Source organism: Gouania willdenowi, chromosome 4, assembly GCF_900634775.1.
Source record: "Gouania willdenowi chromosome 4, fGouWil2.1, whole genome shotgun sequence".
Lineage (NCBI taxonomy): Eukaryota > Metazoa > Chordata > Actinopteri > Blenniiformes > Gobiesocidae > Gouania > Gouania willdenowi.
Window position 1 is genome coordinate 18,799,297 of NC_041047.1, and position 19,765 is coordinate 18,819,061.

Genomic DNA, 19,765 nt, shown 5'->3' on the forward strand with positions numbered 1-19,765 from the left:
TGCCTTTTATTTATCAGTGGCTATACATTCCTTTATGTTCACAGCGTTTATAATTAAAGTCCCTTATTTTATTTTAATTTAGTCTTAAATAATTTTTTGGTATTATAAGAATGTGTGTTCTGTTCATGTACAGTATATATCCTGTGTATCTAAATGTTCCTATTTCATATACCTGCCGATATATCGACCAATAATATATATGTGTGTGTGTGTGTGTGTGTGTGTGTGTGTGTGTGTGTGTGTGTGTGTGTGTGTGTGTGTGTTATCGACAGATACATTGGATATCAGATTTTAAAAAACACAATATCGGCCAAAAAAATCCCATATCGGTCGGGCTCTAGTTTTATTTTACTTTATGTATAATATATCACGGTTCATAAATGAAATAATATATGTTTCTAATAAATGCCTGCTCTGTATAAGTGAAGTAACCGAACACTAGAGTGCAGACTAACGGGAGGTGGACAAGGGGGAACTCTCTTGCCTGTTGGAGCCTCGCTGCTCTCTGCCTCCACTGTACCGGAGATGCCAAGATGGCAGCAAGCAACTATTTCGGCTTCACACATGGTGGTGCCGGTCCACAGTACAGGTGAGACACACCGTGTTGCTCGGTGTCACTGTTTGTCATGGTGGTTAGCGGCTCTATGGTGTCGGTATAGCCGCTCAGTGAAGCGCAGAGAGCGGTGGTACACCCGGACTGAGCCGCTGCTCTGGAAGCTAACAGCTGCTAGCACAGCTTAGCCTGACAGGCCACCGCTGCTTCACGTGAAGGTTGACAAAATGAGACCTTGCTAAAGGCTTGAGGGATTAGCGTTGTTGACGCGTTTGGACTTGTTGGCCTGAACGACAGCAGATACTGTTTAGTGTATCACAGTCATGTATGGCGTTTTGCTGCTGAAGCTAAGTGGGACATCTTTAGGCAGCAGCAGGACTCACATCCTGGTCTGTAGCCACTGACTCAGGGACCTGTGTCTGCAAACAGTGCGATTCTGTATGAGACCATAGCATAACAAGCAATAGTTTAGGGTCTTTTTCTGTAGACCCAGGAGTAGATTGGTGTCAGATAAAGCCATCGTCAGTATTGAGTAATTTAATAATCATGTGCTAGTCTTATTTGACAGGATTCAACCCTAAGCAATGGTTAGTGGTCACTGTGTAAACCCTGTAAACATGACTGTGTCTGCTGCCTGTGCAGCTCAGGGATCACTTTTCCTCTGATCTAGATGTTCATGTCCCTGAACTGCACCAAGGCAGAAGAATAGGATGCATGAATTCTGAATAAATATCAGCCTGCTGCAGAAAGGTTTATGCTTTTTTGCCAAAACAAACGTTTTGATTGTTCACATAATATCAATCACAACGACTGAAGTATTCTGCTTTGGTTAATGTTGTGTTTTCAATGCAGATCTTTCTCAAATATAATAGCTGGTTAAGCAAACCAAAAAAAAAATTGTTTCCCAAAAAGTGTGTGTTTACATGTTGTTGACATGTTGGCCTCTGAAATCTCCTACAGCTTGAAAATGTCAACCTGTACACGTTTAACGCACACTAAATATAAATTTTGTGCATTACAACTATTGTATATCAAAGAATATATTTACCTCAATTTTTTGTAGTGTTCATAACATTCTCATAACTAGGGGTGTGTATTGCCTGGCATCTGGCGATACGATTCGTATCCTGATACATAGGTCACGATAGGATACATCCCGATATTAAAGTATAAGGCGATTATTGCGGTTTTATATATATATATATAAATAACCATAACTTTCCTGGTTTAAAAAAGGAATTTTTTTTTAACTGAAATACATTTTAAAAAAAATCAAGATGAATGCATTTAGAATTGCGAGATGTAATATCGCGATATATTGCCCAATCGATTTTTTGAACACCCCTATTAGTAACAATGTAGTAGGATATTAAGGCCACAATATTGTTCATTCCATTAATGCCATTTTCTTGTCAATGGGTGGAAAAGATGTTGGATGAGCAGCATGTACAGTGTTTGAAATAGGCTTAAAATGACTCGGCATGTTGGAAAAATTCATCAATGTTTCCAAGTGCCCACTGCAATGTGTTCAAGTACCCTAGGGGTACACGTACCCCTGGTTGGGAACCACTGCTGTAGTAGAACAAAGCTATTCATCCAGGGTAGAAACAACGTGTGGTGGTGCCACTTTTTGACACGGAGCGGACAGATGTGCCCTTTAAGTGTTTTGGAAAAAATAAAAAGTACGTATGATATGATTGGTACTGATACTTGTATTGTATCGGCCAATACTCAATGCTGCAATATCAGTATTGTATCGGCCAATACTCAATGCTGCAATATCAGTATTGTATTGGAAGTAAAAAAAAAGTTGTGACGTCCAACACATGGATGGCAAAATTAGATGTTTTCCCAGCAGAATGTTGCCTAAAGCATGCTTACGTCCTTCCCATGGGATGCATAGATAGATATAGTTTATTGCCATTCATACATATATACCATAGTTTTCCACACAAGGTTCGACTCTAGGCTTTAAAAAACAAAGCATAAAAACACACATTTAAAACAGTGATAAAGTGCTGTGCTGACACAGGATTAGTATTAGTTATTACACTGTAAACCAGTGTAACCAGGCTTCTATCTATAATCGTCCCGTTACTTAGGTAGTGGACTAGCTTTGAAATTAGCTGCCAGAGTGATTGGTCTGCTTCTCTTTAGTTCCACACACAACAAACTGTGATCCATCCATATCACAACCAGCATGAAATTCTGCACTAGTTGGAGAGCTACAGTTTGTGGTCTGTTGGATTCGACTAGCTTTTACTTCACCAGCATCAATACTCATTGATTTTCTCATATGACCCAGCTACTGTGATGGACTGACAGATTGATACTAGGAAGTAGAACGCCACACAAAGGCAGCAGTTCTACGAAAACACTCGCAGCGTGTTCCTTGTCATACTTTCAAGGCACACCTGTTTTTCTCTTCCACAGCACCCAGCCTCCCCCCGCCTACTCCCACCCCTCCACAGCCAGCTACAGCGTTCAGCAGGCACCAGCTGTGGCTCACGCAGTAACTGCGTCCTACTCTCCGGCACCGGTCCAGGCTGCCCGGCCCGTGGCCACAGCCCCCTACGGTGCCTATCAGAGCCACCAGGCACCTCCAGACTACACATACAGGCAGCCTGACCCCCCGCAGTCTACCACCACCCCTCAGACGTACCAGGTATACTCTGACACGGTCAGTCCCCTTTTCATTCTCCTTTAGAGTCTTCACTCTGTCAAAGAACATGTTGCTTTTATTTTGGCTGACTTTTTAGTTTTATGTCTGACATTCATACTTCCTTATCCACACACACACACACACACACACACACACACACACTGTGCTGTTGTGGTTTCATGATCATCCTTTTTCCGACTTCTCTGCAATCATCTAATTTGACTTGTGGGGAATTTGAACACAGGAAAACTACAGTTATGGACGCCCTGCTGCTGTGACGACTTACGACAATAAGCAGTACTACCAAACAAGTGTAGCCTCAACTCAGAGGACACCCACAGAGAATTACTATCAAACTGGTGAGTCTGGATTTTTATTCACAGCTAACGAGGTTTATAGATTCAACTTAAATGCTGTACTGTTTTGCTGCAAAACAGAATATGAACATCTTTACAAGACTCTATATTAATGTAGTAATTCAACAACGTTTAAAGAACTATTTACACCAGATATAGCATGACAGCTTTAAGTTACACTTACTAGAGCAGTGTTTCCCAAACTTTATTGCCCCATGTACCCCTTAGCCTTCATTTCTTATCACAAGTACCCCTTAGCTCATGTTATATATACATTATTTATTTGTCTCTGCAGGCTCGTCTAAACTCTTTACTGTGTCTCATCAAACATTAACCTTGAATTTAGGCCTTTTTATTAATTTATTTCTGATGTTTTTCTCGTTATAGAATTAGAATTACACTTTCTGGTGTATTTTATAGAGTTGTGGCACAAATTGTTATTGATGGATGAGAAAAAAAGTCTGTTTGCATGTAAAAAAAAAAAATCTATAATGTTAAAAAATAAGCCGACAAATGTTTCTGTGTACCCCCTGAGAGGCGTTCAAGTACCCCAGTTTGGGAACCACTGTACAAGAGGAATGGAATTAATGTGTTTTTCAGCATTAGACATTCTTTTTCTGACATTTTCTGTAGATAATTCAGATAACTGAGCCAGGAATGCAATTGATGATATTTTTGTTTCCATTCCAATGACTAATTTTGAGACACTCTGCTGTAGCACACTGATGTGATCATCAGCAATCACTAGTTGCAGAGATTATATAAGTGTCCGTACTCAGTAGGTCTAAGGATGTTTTTTCAATTATTTTTTTTTTTCCATGTCAATAGGTACCAGTAGATAGTAGGGCTGGACGATTTGGGAAAATAATGTAATTGGGATGTTATTCGTCAATATTGTGAATAAATATGCAATTATGATATTTTTTAAGGTCCTCTATTTATGTGTTTTATAACAAACACAAGCAATAAATCAATTTGTTCTATAATAAACAATATCAGACTTGTACATGAACTCTTTCTTATTGTTTGGCGTATGTTAAGATAAAGGCAAATGAAGCATGAATTTATATCAAAAATGGTTTATTTATCTACTTCAAGTACAATTGTAAACTTAGTAAATAATTGGTCTTGCAGTCTTGTAAACGTTTACCACAACAACTTATTTAAATTATGCTAAACAAGTGTGGTGTATTAAAGTGCAGATCCAACAATAATACAAACTAATCCTACACTCCCATTTAATTGCTTTGCAGGACAAGTAAAAATGAATGATTTCTGTGCTGTTTAGTAATGACATGTCATCTTTTCTTCCCCCTCACCTGTGTTGTATCAGTCGGTGTAAAGAGTGTTTATAGTCCGGCCCCCACGACTGTGTACAGCCAGCCCCCGCCTCAGAGGCAGGTGACCACCTTAAAGCCTCTCACCCCTCCAAGCTCTGTGGCTACCAGCTACAACATCTACCCCGTGTCCACCAGCGTGCAGCAACCTCCAACTCCCATCTCATCCTACACCCTCGGCTCCAATTTTAGCTCCACCGTTTCTGCTCCTTCATACTCTGGTGAGAATACACAGCCAACAGACACTATTATATTGTACTATTTATTACATTATAATGTTTTGGCACTTGATGAGTACTGTAGAAATCCATGGAGGGGTTTATCATCGCTGCAATTTTTTTTTTTTTTTTTTTTCAACATTTGATAAGAATGTTCTCGTTATGGATTACAATGCTTTATTGATTCTGCGCTGGTTATTTTGTCATTTATTTTCAAAGCGAAACACTAAATGGCTTACAAAGTTAAAGGACTATCACACTATAAACGCATAATCTGAATACTATAGTCATGATGAGTGACACAAATATGATTATATTTATCAACAGTCCTGACACAAATATGTATTCCGATTTTTGCCCACTTATGAGCTGCAGAACTTGAAAAAAAAATACTTATTGTCATTGGTTTTGTATGTTGAATCACTGCAGGTAAAGCTGTTTCTTAAAGTTAACTTTGCTCAAAGTTATATCTGAAAGATATTTACCGGTAGTTGTTTTCATATATGCTTATAAGTGAAGTTCAATTTTATTTCTTTACGTTTGCCTCTGAAGAGCAGCCCTAAGTGATGCCTTTCATCCATCCATTCATTGTCTTCATCCACTTATTTTAATCAGGTTTAATAAATGCTGATGCTTTTTCATGCTTAGTTTTTGGATTGTGGTAAGTGCTACAAACCTCTGCTCTGTTCAGACTGGTAATAAAAATAAAACTAATATAGCTGTGTTTTGAATGTAGATGGATAATTCAGATTACAAGGAGGTTATAAAATGTTTTTCATTTGACTGAGCTCCAGTAAAAAGGGTTAAAGAAAAAAAAAGCAGCATAATTACGTGCACACAATAGTCTTTTCTTTGCTGCCTCTGGTAAAATTGTTGTCTACTCAGTACTTATTGCTTGTGTGACTGCTCATGTTGACCCATATTCTGCTGGTGTTCATCCTTTTAGTTATTCTCCTTTCTCCTTCTCTCTCCCCCAGGCATCAACTACTCCACTTATGATTCAGTCGGCTACACCACCACATCCACTCCACCCTATTACCAACCGGCCCAACAGACCATCTCCCAGCTTCCGCCGCAGCAGTCGCAGCAGCAACAGCAGCAGCAGCCTCAGCAGTCCCAGCCCCCCGTCCAGCTCGCACACAAGCAACTGACAAGCTCATCCTGGAGTAACTCAGGCAGCAACATGGTGACGGCTCCAACGGGAAACAGCTACAAAAAGACAGTGTTTCACCAGAGCAAGCTGCAGAAGCCCATAAGGCCTCCCAAACAGCCGCAGCTTCATTACTGTGACATTTGCAAGATCAGCTGTGCAGGACCTCAGGTAGGCAATTAAATCAGAGTGGAAAAGTAGGTTATCAGTGACAAAGCTTTAATATGTGCATGCAAAATTCTAAAAGCAGCCTACATACAGTATATATAAATGGAACATTTTGTTTCGGCTCTTTTTGCTGAATCAGACATACCGAGAGCACCTCGAGGGTCAGAAGCATAAGAAGAAAGAAGCAGCTTTAAAAGCTGGAAGTCAGACGGGGACCAACAACGGGCCCAGAGGTGCACAAACTCAGCTGCGCTGTGAGTTATGTGACGTCTCTTGCACTGGGGTGGACGCCTACGCTGCTCATATACGTGGAGCCAAGCACCAGAAGGTTAGCAAGGCAACCCTTTACCTGACTCTGTGTCCTCTGTCAGGATTTCTCTTTTAAGCCAGTGTCTGCTGCTGATCTCCCCTCATGAATGTGCTTTATGCAAGTGATGTTCCCTCTGCACTGCCAAGTCAGAGAAACAATCCTCCCTGAGGGACGTGGGGTGGGATGACGTACTATCTTTATTACATGACTTCAGCTCTCTCTCTCTCTCTTTGAAAAGGTGGTGAAACTTCACACCAGACTTGGAAAACCCATTCCTTCCACTGAGCCTGTGTTGGTGAATTCGGCCCCAGTCGTCGCAACCTCCAACGTCGGGAAACCTACAGCGTCTTCCTCTTCCTCTGCTCCCTCCATAGTCTCAACCAAATCAACTGCTACACTGACACCCAAACGGGCGGTGTTGAATACTACGACTAAAACACCACCACCCCTAGTCAAGAAACCTGCTCCTAAAGTCACCATTATTTGTAAGTTTGCCAATTCACTCACTGTGTATAAAGAGTGTACAGCACAATGTCCAGTGTCCCCAAACGTTTCTTATCATAACACAACAGTTGCATGCTACTATCTTCTGTACATACATTTTCAAGTTTAATGAGCTAACAGGGAACAAGTAATTTCATAATAAATCGCCACACACTTAGAGAAGCACTAGCTTAAGTGGTTATAGTTTATTCCAGTTGACACAAGGGCTAAGTCGGTTACTACAAGATTCAGAAACTGCTCACACTCTAAACACAAGAAGTAATTTAACTTCCCAACAAAGGCAAATATATTAATGTCCATTATGTTCAAAAGAGCATCCATCAGCCCGTAGTGTCAAACTGTTACAGTGGAACTTATTGTTTTACTAATCCTAGTTATCATTTGCTGGTTTATGTGAACTGCTCCACAGCCAATAAACCAACCAGTGTTCCTGCAGCAGTGGTGGCATCCAAGACAGTGGAACCTGTGCAGCCATCAGTTGAAAAGATGGAGCCACAGAGTGAGGATGAGGATGGTGACAGAGCCGGACCCCATGGAGACATCCAGCCAGTGGGACATGACTATGTAGAAGAGGTGATCCGGCACAGTGGACCTTTTTGTTTCCATTTCAAAGAATTCTTGCTCAAAAAAATAAATAAAAAACAACCATGAAAGTCTTCTTAAGGAGCTCAGAGCCAAAATAATTATTTAGCTTTGAATTCTTTTCAGAGTTCATGATTTATATATATTTAGGAATAACCCACAAACCCTGACTAGAGAATTGTAGTCAAGCTAAGTGTAAGTAAAAGCTTTCTTCCTGATGGCTCGCTCTGTAATTTTTGTATTTTCCAGGTTCGTAACGATGATGGGAAAGTGATTCGATTCCATTGCAAACTGTGTGAGTGTAGCTTTAACGACCCCAACGCTAAAGATATGCACCTGAAGGGGAGAAGGCACCGGCTGCAGTACAAGGTCAGGAACATTTTTGAATGTAATGTAAACCTACCACTGAGAAAAAAGAAAGTGAGGCTTTTGAGGAATATATTCATTTTAAAGGTACTGTAGATTTCCTAGATTACCTGTTTACTAATGTCCTGTTTGTTCTTCACCATTTCCCCATAGAAAAAAGTGAATCCTGAGCTTCCCGTAGAGAACAAACCCACAAACCGGGCCAAAAAAGTTCTAGAGAGCAAGCTGAAGAAGCAGAAGCAGAAAGCGCTGTTGAAGAGGCAGAGAGACGATGAGCAGCGCTGGCACATGGAGATCAGCAGGTCAGACATAACCTCAGGTCACACTTTGTATTAGTTCAGTTGATTGTGCTACTTTATATCGATAAAATAAATTAAAGAACTTGTTGAAGGTTTTCAAGTAGGCCTAAACAATGTTTATTTTAGTTTTTAGTGTTTTGCTCTAAATATATCCCCCAAAGAACAAAGATAAGCCTTGATTCTTTTCACATTTTTTTTATTTTAGGAAAAATAAACAATATTGAACTTGTCTGAATAATATATATATATTACCATAAACTTACTTAATTTACAATCAATTATTTTATTTTTTTAAATCTGTTATTGAACTAACTGATCTTTTTGCTGCAGCTCTGAAGAATATTGTTGTAAAAGCTGTGCTGCTCTATTGTGTTAAAACTTTGTATTTTTTTTGCCTGAGGTGTGTTTTTATCCAATCAATGAAAGATGGTGGTGAAGTGTCTCACATGTCAGACAGAATAAATGACTTTTCAAACCTAACCGTCTCCTGCAGGCGCTATGAAGAAGACATGTACTGGAGGAGGATGAAGGAGGAGCAGTTGTACTGGGGTGATGTCAGGCGCCGGGTTGCCCCTCCACCTCTGATGAGCCGACCTGGAATGCCTGTGCCCCCTCTATTGGTGAGCTTCCACACTGCTGTTTTTATGGGTTTTTCCATTTGGAAATGAGCAATAAAACAAATATTTTTGTTTTTGAGGCTTTGTAAGGGTCTTGCTCACATTTGAGTGTCTTTTTATCCCCTCCTCCTTTAGAGTTGTGTTCGTCGCCCCGACTCACCTGATGATCGACACATCATGGCTAAACACTCAGCCATTTATCCTGTGGAGGAGGAGCTCCAGGCAGTGCAAAGGATCGTCTCTCATTCTGAGAGAGCTTTAAAGCTGGTCTCTGATTCTCTGCTGGAGAAGGAGAGTCCAGGGGCTGCTGCTACTGATGAGGATGAAAAAGGGTAAATGGAAACACTGTTTGTTCCCCTCAGGACAGGGAACTATCAGGATTAAATGACTTTTTCATTTAATCATATGTTTAGCAGTATCATTATACAAAGTAAATAAAGTAAAAGTATGTTTCAAATGACCTGAACGTATGTATAACAGTATTTTGCTCTTCCTGAAAGCTGAATGTTTCATGAGTACTTTAGATTTTTGTAACAATGTCCAGCCCTAGTCATTAAGAGCTGCCATCCTCCATGTTAGTGGTGAGTGATATGATAATACATGAATTCAGATGTGAGACATTCAAAGCATGTAGGACCATGTATGGTGGACATCTCTGCTTTCTAGGGATGAAATCTAGGTGGCGATTCAAAACAGAACCACTAGGTGTCACAAAATCCTCCTTTTATAAAATTGAGAAACTATCTGGAAACCATTAGCTTTAGCTTTCCTTCATGTCCAAACAAACTTTAAAAAAGAAATCCAACAGGTTTTCCTCCAGTTTTTATTTCTATCTCTGACAGAGCTGAGAGTTCATCACGGCTGCTGAAAGGCGTGATGAGGGTTGGTATTCTGGCCAAAGGTCTGCTGCTTCGTGGAGACAGAAACGTGGAGCTCATATTGCTGACTGCAAAGAAACCAACCGTCTCACTGCTCCAGAACATCGCCAAGGAGCTGCCAAAGGAACTGGCGGTAAGGAAACTTGTGGAAATGATACCGCTTTACCAAATAAAGCTGTGTGTCGGGTTGTTGGAAGGCTAACATGAATAAAAAATATAATCAGCAGCTTCTCCAGCTGTGCTAGATTGCTAATGGAAATACATTTGGTGGTTGCTTTTAACCTTTGAGTTCCTGATATCAGGAAGAATCAAAGAAGTTTTTCAGTTGTCTTACTGGAAATTGTTTTTGCAGCTTTAATAATTTTTGTTCTGTTGAAAAAAAATGTCTTAAAACTATATTTCAAAAGAGCAGTGGAATTTGAAAGCAGAGTAAATTAATCTCTGATAGGAGCAGCTAACATTATGTTCAGCTGTTTGTCATCCACACATTTCTTCATTTAGTTTGTGTTTTTTTTTTTCCAGCTTTCTATTTGCTGTGGTGTATGCCACTAAAACACTCAAGTTATTTATTATTATTATTATTATTATTCTTTTTTGTTTATTTAGAAAACATATGTAAATATGTCAGATTTTAGCCACATGCTAATTTCCATCTATTTTCCCTGGACAGGCTGATGGTAGCATTAAAAACATGCAAGACATTGTCATCAAAAGCACAGACATTAGGGCCACAGACAACAGCAGGAACTACACAATAAGATTTCAAACAGCAAAGCCAACACAGGAGAGATTTGCCACCACAGACTCAGGTGTGGTCAGGCAGAAAAAGTTCACTCCTTCATTTACAATTCACAATTTATTAGTTTTGTATTCTAGTTGTTAAAAAATGTATAAACACATTTCATCACTTAATTTTTCCTTTCAAAAAATAAGGAGAGAAATAATGTATGCAGTTTTATACTGTATACATTATGAAATTCTATTTTATATTTTCTAAGTTAAATTGTTGTTTTTTGGGGGGGTTTAATTAATTTGAAACCACTATTCTAGATTTAGTTCACTTGTCTGTGTGGATTCATGTTCCCAAATGATCAAACTGTTCCGATAGTGAGAGAACATCAGTTTCTAATGTGTTGAAACTCCTCATGTTTTCTTCCTCCTGCTTTAGTGGTGCCGAGTGTATGGTTTAAGGTGCTTTTCACTGATCTTTAGATTTACTGCCTGGTTATGACACCTGAATCCTACAGAGTGAGACGGGACTGTTTATCCGCCCTCACGTTTTACTCCATCCCACTACAACAAAGATGGCGTTAATAACCAATCTTTGAATTTTTGTCTCCTTGGCTTTTTTTTCAATTAATGGATTCAATTCCAATCCCTTTCAAAGACAAATTAACAAAGTAAAAAAAAAAACCATAATGTTTGGTAACTTTCTTTTATTTACCCCTATACATCCTTCCTCCTCTGTAGAGAGTAATCCCAAGTGTCCTTTTAACCGGCAGACTTTTTCTGAAGATCAGTATGAGGTGCAGGCTCACCCTGAGGAGGCCAACATCGTCATAATGTCAACAAAGGAGCCCAAAATGCAGGTGACCATTTCTCTCACCTCGCCGCTGATGAGGGAGGACACAGCTGCTGAGAAGGACAAGCAGGCAGGAGGAAAAGCGGCTGAGAAAGGTTAGAGAAGCCAAAGCTTTCAGTACCAGATGACCAAATGTCAACCATGTGTGTAATACACCTCCACACATACTGTGTTGCCTCCTTTGCTCCAGCTTTCCACCTGCAGCTTGAATTTTAGCTGGAAAATAACAAACGTATTTGTGGGACTTTAACCAAGACTCACAGTTAAGGTTTATTTTCTTTGACCCCCCCCCCCAAAAAAATAAGCTTTTTTTATTTGTCTAACTCCTGCCATGTTCCCGTTATTTTGCTGCCTCACTGGTCAGCAAGTCCTTTACTTACTATTCACAACTTGGGAATCAAAGCCGGGCTCTCCGACCTTTCTGTGCCACCAGGGTGTGTGTTTATTCACTGAACACATGCTCAGTTAAACCTCTGAGTAGCTGTAGGATTCACACTGTCTAGATAATGCCCAGGGATGAAACCGTTTAACAATTGATTGTCAATTATTTGCTTCGGCAATGTTTTGTCTCTCGTAACCTTTTCTGCAGCAGGTTGTTTGGAAGAATTTTGTCATGCAACAACCTTCTTTTCCCCTCATACATCATCCCGGCGTTATGGTGTGACATTCTCAGTGTTAAGGTGCTGGAGTGTCGTCATCACAATGATCACAGTTAGACTAAAGCCAACATGTATTATTGTGAATTATTGTACTTCTCTTATTTTGAATATATGCTAATTCCTATCACTGTGTCATGAACACTCCTTCACCTACTCCAGTAATCCAGCATTTTGTAAAGTTGTATTGCTTTTGGAAAACATGTAAGAATAGTTTTCTTTAGTTTTATTCTTAACGTGTTTGGGTTTGTTGATCAAGATGCTTTACTCTGTATCAACAAACCTAAAGACGGCAAAAATGCCCAAACCACACAGAGGAGAAGAACAAACGCCACCAGTTTGTCCCAGTTTGTTGCAGAGCATTTTCCGCACTCAAATGGCTTTCATCAGAATGGCTGAAAGAAAGATTTTGAGCTCTGAGAGCTGTGATGAATGTTGGTTAGAAAATGCAGCTCTGTTACTGCCGTTTCACCTGGCAGTGACCACATGGATTGATTTGGAGAAATCACTTTTGTGGTATTTCAGAGATGGCCTTTAGTGTCATTGGCCCTCATTTATCAACCGTTCGTACCACGTGCGTTCAACCACATTCACACAAGCTCCGGTATTAATCAATTCTAACATGATCGTACGGTACGATCAGATCTCACGTCCGATCTGACTTTGTGAATGCACATGTGAGTGTGTGGTTTTTTACTCACCCTTTTAGTCCTTCTGATCAGGTCATCATTACATTTATAAACAATTGCCGCAGGAGGTCCAAACTCTGCTGTGAGACGTTTATACAACCCCTGGTAAAAAATGATGGAATCACCAGGAATCACTTGGAGAATGTTCATTCAGTTGTATCATTTTGTAGAGGAAAAAAAAGTAGATCACAGACATGCCTCAGAAAGCAGTTGTTATTGACTACCACAGTTTTTTTCCCCTTGATTTCTTTTAATGTTTCTTAAAGCCAGAACGTTGCCATTTTAAATGACTTCAGTTTTGTGGCATGTCTGTGATCTACTTACTTTCTACAAAATGAAAGAACTGAATGAACATCCTCCAAGACTAGTGGTGATTCCATAATTTTTGCCAGGGTTTGTAATAGAGTTTTGACTCCCATGCACGAACTGCAGTGAAACCCATTAATGTCACTTAAATGGTTTAACAGCACATTGATATTGTATCACTTGTGCCTCATTCAGGTTGTCAAACACAATTTTTCTATTAAAAATGTGGCAGAGTTAATGAAAATGTAGTTCAGGAATACAGATTTATGCAAGTGTCCTACAACTCAAACATTTCACAGAGACAGTATCCAATTGTGTGTTGTAAGAAAAGAGGACGTTCCCTTTACTTAAAGATGAGATTAAGGATGTGAATAAAATTCCTCCACATTTTTATGTGAATTCTTGTTTTATCAATTCTGAAACTAAGATAAGTCGAGGCACATGTTTAAGACCACACATTGTTTGCATGTTGTTCTTTAATAGCATCAGTTTGTGGTGGATCTCAGTGAACAACTGCAGCTCAGTGTTTTTTGTGATCCATCACAATGTGGATGTTGTTTATTTTTTTATTTGTAGAAGTTTTCTGATCAGGCGTCCCAGGTTATAATTTAAAACCAGTGAAGCCTGATCTCAGAAGAGGAATGAGGCTCGCCACTTTGACAAACTCTTGGATGTTGTGGCTTTGTTTGTCTTTTTTGTGATCGCCATCATTACGCTCTTCATACCAAAGTCAATGTGATTTTTTTTTTATTTATTTTTTTTTATATTTTCGAAGCTTCTGATAGTTTCACTTGTTGTAAAAGCTCTTGTTTCGAGGACACTTTGCCTGGGAAGATTACTGTCAGAACCCAAACGGGAGGCACTGATTGTAGCTAGCACAATGTTAACCGCTAACTCTGTGACGGTGTACGGTTGGTACTTGGTAGGCATCAAGTTTAGCATCTTATAAGAACTAACTTAAGGTCTGGTTACTATGTTTGCATCCTGTGAACTCCAGCATGAAGCTAGAAGTATGAGTGCATTCATAGTTAGTCTGTCTACTACATTAGTTTCAGTTTCAGAAGAAAAAAAATCAGCAACTAAACAAGGTAAAGTGGCTCTAAGTAGGGATGTCCCGATACAACTTTCTTACTTCCGATGTGATACAAGATATTGTAGCCTTGCGTATTGGTTGATATTGCTACGATATCGGCATGAATCATACATTTATTATTATTTTTTTTTTTTTCTTTAATAAAAAAATAATAATGACTTATTTTGTAGTGTGGAATGTTAGAAAAGTCTTGATCAAATAATGTTACTCAGAGAACAATAGTCAGTAACAGTAGGTATGAGAAAAACTGACCCATTTATTATTAACCAATTGGTTACATACATTTTAACCTTCAACATAAGATCTACAGTATTCTACAATTGAATAAATATAGTATATATTGTAGATTTTAGATGTAAGGCAAGGCAAATTTATTAGTGTAGCGCATTTCATACACAAGGCAACTCAATGTGCTTTACACGATAAAACATTAAATTGTTTAAAATCAATAAGAACATTTAAAATCATCAGTAAAATCATCACCAATTACATCAACAACATGACCAAATCTCTCTCTCAATCATATGCAATTGAGAAAAAAAGTGCCTTTAACTTTGATTTAAAAATGTTCACATTAGATGCTGACTTCAGCTCTGCTGGCAGTTTGTTCCACTTCTTTGCAGCATAACAACTAAAAGCAGCATCACCATGTTTACTGTGAACTCTGGGCTCCACTATATGACCTGTGTCCATAGAGCTGAGAGACCTGCTGGGTTCATACCTGACTAACATGTCACTGATGTATTCTGGACCAAACCCATTCACAGATTTATACACCAGTAGCAGAACTTTAAAGTCTATTCTGAGGCTGACTGGGAGCCAGTGTAAAGACTTTAAAACTGGAGTAATGTGTTCTGACCTCTTTGTTCTGGTTAAGACCCGAGCTGCAGCGTTCTGAACCAGCTGTAGCTGTTTGATGCTCTTTTGGGGGATTCCTGTCAGAAGACCATTACAATAGTCCAGTCTGCTGGAGATAAGTATGTAGTCCGATAAAATCCATTATTCATTTTCTGGCAGATATCGGACCGATATCAATATCGAATCGGGACACCCCTAGCCCTAAGCGTGATCTGGACTTAATTATTGTTTTGCTAATGATTGTAAACCTTTGACCTTGATGACATTGTCGACATGTGAAACAAAAACACACTGTTCAGCCATGTTTTGGATTACACAACCACTCACTATTTAAAACTAACCAGACTGAGTTCATAAGTCATGATGAACAACAGTTTTTTGTGATTTTATGCTTAATCAGCCGGTGTATATTATACATTTGAACATAAACCATGAGCCGCTGTGTATTTTCTTTGACAGGTGAGGTTGAGAGCAATCCTCCTGATCTTCTGAATGAGGTGAAATGTCTGGAGTACCTCGCTGCTCTCCGTCACGCCAAATGGTTTCAGGTAAAAGCAGGAAAATGGGCTTCAGTGGCCTCTGTGCTGACATAGCTGGGTCGTATAGACTAGAGACGGGATTGGATCAAATGATTCACAAATGTGTTTTTCATTTTAACTCCGATGTACTATTTGGGATTGTGATTAAATTATTTGAAGGTCCTCGTGTGAGTGAATGTGTGCTGCAGGGGAGAGCGAGTCCTTACTTGTACAGCGTCTCTGACCAGAAACATTTATTATATAGAAAATGCCATAAGGCACAAGACGTAAGATGAAAAAACAACGTTTTTGCCTAATATTATTTATTATTTAAGTACATGCTATTTTAAAATATTATTTTAGACTTACTCTTGTCTTACAAAATAAATCATTCCCTAACTTGCTCATTCATCTGTGTATCTTGGTAGGCTCGGGCAAACGGACTGCAGTCCTGTGTGATCATCATTCGGGTGCTGAGGGATTTGTGTCAGCGGGTTCCCACCTGGGAGAAGATGCCCTCCTGGGTACGCGTGACAATAATTTTTTGCTTAAGTTTACGTGTCGCCTTAGAGAGGGTCTGAAAATGTTTCTGCAGCATTTCCCTCTGTGTTTCTTCCTGCAGGCGATGGAGCTGCTCGTGGAGAAGGTGATCAGCAGCGCCACCAGCCCGCTTAGCCCTGGAGAGGCCATGCGCAGAGTGCTCGAGTGCCTCTCTACAGGCATCCTGCTGCCAGGTCTTTCTCTCACTCACACACACACACACACACACACACACACACACACACACACACACACACACACACACACACACAGCATGGACCCCGAGAGGGCAGATTTTACAATCTGTTAACATAAATCCAAATTTAAAATCTGATTATTTTCCCAAACCCAAATTATTTTGCACTCTAAGTTCAGATATCATTATTGTCCTATCTAATTTAATAGTTTCATCATTTGAGCTGCAAGACAAGTCATGAAAATCAAATATCTGAATAGTTAAAATACACCTCAACAATAAAAAATACCTCTTTGATTCATGTTTAGTTCTAAAACATTTCTTTGTTGTTTTTTTAATATTGCTATAAGGCCCGTCTGCCATACCTGCTTCCAGTTTTGTGCCTGAACGCGTCATTAAAAAACGTGGTAAATGGGCTTTAGTAATGTATTGGGAAAACACCAAATCTGGCAACCACCACAGAGTTGCATTGCCGGGGGCAGCAGACTGCAGCACCAGCAGCTCTACCTCAGATTCTGTCTTTGCATTTAATACTACATATCTGTATGATCACTTAAAAGAAGGTCAGTGATGATCCATGTGGAAAAAGTTGAAATTTTGTGTAAATTATTCTTGCGGGTTTCAAAACGCAACTGCGCATATCAACAACGTCAACAGCAAACCTGAAAAAGCAGCAGCTTTAGCTTTCAACTTTTTTAATGAGAAATCATTCAAACTAAAACAGGACAATAGTCCTAAAGATGCAATGATTGAACAAACCTGGAAACATCCACTCCTCATTGTAATTTGTCTGCCTTTGGGTGCAACGTCTTCTGTTATTTCTCACATAGATGGACCAGGTTTGTTGGACCCCTGTGAGCGAGATCCAATAGACGCTCTGGGGAGCGTAACGCGTCAAGCCAGGGAGGACATTACAGCCAGTGCTCAGGTACTCATCTCAAACATGACAGGGAAGACAGCATTGCTTAAAGCATTCCTACTAACTAAAGATTTAAATGTATATTTTTCGGCAGCATGCTCTCCGGCTGCTCGCTTTCCGTCATATCCACCAGGTCCTGGGCATGGACTCTCTGCCGGCGTCCAAGGCCAGCGCTCGCAATCGCAAACGCAGACGTGACATCAGTGAGGCGGGCGAGGGCGAGGGAGAGGGCAAAAAGGACAAGAAGGAGGAGGCAACGAGTGCTTGACTTAGCATTAGCTCGAATGTCACAACTTTCAACCTTCTACAATTAGAACCACCCTAACACGCAGCTCTACATGTGAATATACCAGACTACATGTTACATGTTTGACTTTGAAGGAAGAGAGGCAAAGTGGGCGGAGTGAAGCCTGAGGTTTGAGGATCTGTGCTGTGATTTCTCCTGCTTAGTGATTTCATGTGGATGTAGTTCAGCTTTCAGTTAGCAGAGTGAAAAGGACAAATTACTGAGGACATCATTCCGTTTCAGTAAAAAAACACAATGACTACTGACCAAGCTCATTTTGTTTATTATCGGGGAACCATTGCTGTCACATGGAGACGTGTTGTCTGCTGAAGAGCTGAGACATCACTTTAGTTTGCTTTATTTTCTTCTCAGAAGAGCTCAACTCTGCTGCTGTTTAGCTCAGTTGGATGTTACCAGGACTAAACAGAAGATGTGTGATAATAGCTGCTAAAATGTGTTTGAGGGGGAAAATGAGGAGTTTGAGAAGCTAAATACGCACAGTACTGTGATCATTCATGGTGCCTAATGTTGACACTGCAGTAGTAACAGAGCTGTGCGAGGCTGGTAAACAAACTAACATTTAATCCTTGGCAGTTCATGTTACGAAAAGCTCTCGTTTGTTTTTAGAATAAGAACATTTTATTTCCAACCAAAGTTTAATCCAGACTGAACTAAAATGTGGTTTTTTGAAAATCTGTCACGCTGGTTTGTGAGAAATCACGTGTGAGGTCCCGCTGACGGAGGTCATGTATGTTACAATAGCATGCTGAGGGAATGAAGCACTTAAGAAAAGACAATGTATGCAGCCGTAAGATTATCATTTGAATAAAATGCAGAGTAATCCTTTAACTTCCAGAGTAAAGTTAGCAGAAGGAAGAAGCTTTATTTAAGACTGAAGAACTACTACTAATGAAACTGATTCATAGTTTTTTGAATTTCTTGTGCCTGCATCGTCTGAGTTCCAGACCAGTGGGTGAAGGTGAACATTGATGAGGTGTCAGTCCATTGTTGTGATGCTCTAATGTGAGATGTTGGACAGGTGCACATTTTTAGTTAAAATGTTCATTTACTAGAAACCACATTAAATAAATGTTGCCTACATCCTTGCTGGAGGAGGTTTCTGTCAATTTTATATTGTTTAAACAGGATGTGTGAACATCGCTGTCCCTGATTTTGAATGTGTTTGTAGTGTTGCGCAAAAAATCTTGGAGAGAGAATAAACTCTTTTAAGCCATGTGCTGTATGGGAGATTTTATCATTGCGGTAACAAAATTTACTAAAACTCTACACTTCTTAGATAGCGTTATTCATTTATTTTTTAAATACTTAAAAATAATCTTTTTTATTTTCTTCCTCATGGCTGGCATTAAGCTGGAAATCCCAGGCTGAATTTAAAACCAGAATGCCACGGGAATAATAAAATAATGTGATTTTTGGATTCTTGAAATGCTTCTGATTAGATTGCAGGGTCATATATTTATTTGTATCCACAGTGACTTTAAAACACTGACTGGAAGAAAAAAAAAACCCATACGTGTCTGTTAAGTATGTGTGGGTATGCGTTTCTTATGTCTGAGAGTATGTGGTCCAGACGGTGGCAGTGAAGACCAATAAATGTCATGTCTCAGGCCTTTCTGCAATACATCATAGTAAGGATATAAGGACACAATCAGAACATTTTCACAAGTTTAAAGGTTTCCCGCAATCCTCGATAGTTATTTAAAATGAATAGAAGCCTGTTGAAAATAAAGTTATAGAAAATGTTTAGTTTGTCAACTAATAATCTAACGTAGCATTTGTAATAGAAATGCGTTGGTAAATAGATGAGACAATAGAGAGGAAAACATAATCTTTATGCAAGAACCTAATGCATCAATCTATAGGCCAGTCAGATTTAATCTGTATGATGTACAATTTAATTCAGGCTGGAGTTTGCATGTTCTCGAGTGCACATATATTTTCAATAATATTTATATGAGTGTATGGGAATATGTTTACTCTATAATGGACAGGCGGTCCACTGAAATCACACGTGTCAAACACTCAAGAGCATCTAATTTGGGGTACAGGAGAAAATGTAAAAATGACAGGAAAAATGTGTATCTTTGTATGAATTACAAAA

At 39.4% G+C, this 19,765-nt stretch overlaps 1 protein-coding gene across 4 annotated transcripts; it reads left to right on the forward strand.

Annotated features, from left to right (window-relative positions):
- Positions 1-433: 433 nt before the first annotated feature.
- zfr2 (zinc finger RNA binding protein 2) lies at positions 434-18,749 on the forward strand. 4 transcript variants are annotated; one of them, XM_028444246.1, is made up of 19 exons: positions 434-589; positions 2,987-3,233; positions 3,460-3,574; positions 4,905-5,129; positions 6,104-6,447; positions 6,584-6,772; positions 6,993-7,239; positions 7,668-7,831; positions 8,090-8,209; positions 8,360-8,508; positions 8,999-9,125; positions 9,258-9,454; positions 9,965-10,133; positions 11,503-11,677; positions 15,644-15,732; positions 16,131-16,226; positions 16,325-16,436; positions 17,269-17,366; positions 17,452-18,749. In XM_028444246.1, exons 1-19 carry the CDS (start codon positions 534-536, stop codon positions 17,623-17,625), a joined length of 3,093 nt encoding a protein of 1,030 aa, XP_028300047.1. In that variant the 5' UTR covers positions 434-533; the 3' UTR covers positions 17,626-18,749. The 4 variants fall into 4 exon arrangements, with proteins under 4 accessions (XP_028300047.1, XP_028300049.1, XP_028300050.1 ...); XM_028444248.1 differs by having other exon boundaries at positions 7,695-7,831; XM_028444249.1 differs by having other exon boundaries at positions 7,698-7,831.
- The last annotated feature ends 1,016 nt before the right edge of the window (positions 18,750-19,765 follow it).

Bases quoted from the DNA above. Each gene is read 5' to 3' on its own strand.
- zfr2 (XM_028444246.1), top strand. From the start codon at position 534: ATGGCAGCAAGCAACTATTTCGGCTTCACACATGGTGGTGCCGGTCCA. The intron at 7,832-8,089 runs GTGATCCGGCAC...TGTATTTTCCAG, and splicing joins GACATGACTATGTAGAAGAG to GTTCGTAACGATGATGGGAA. The intron at 17,367-17,451 runs GTACTCATCTCA...ATTTTTCGGCAG, and splicing joins ACATTACAGCCAGTGCTCAG to CATGCTCTCCGGCTGCTCGC.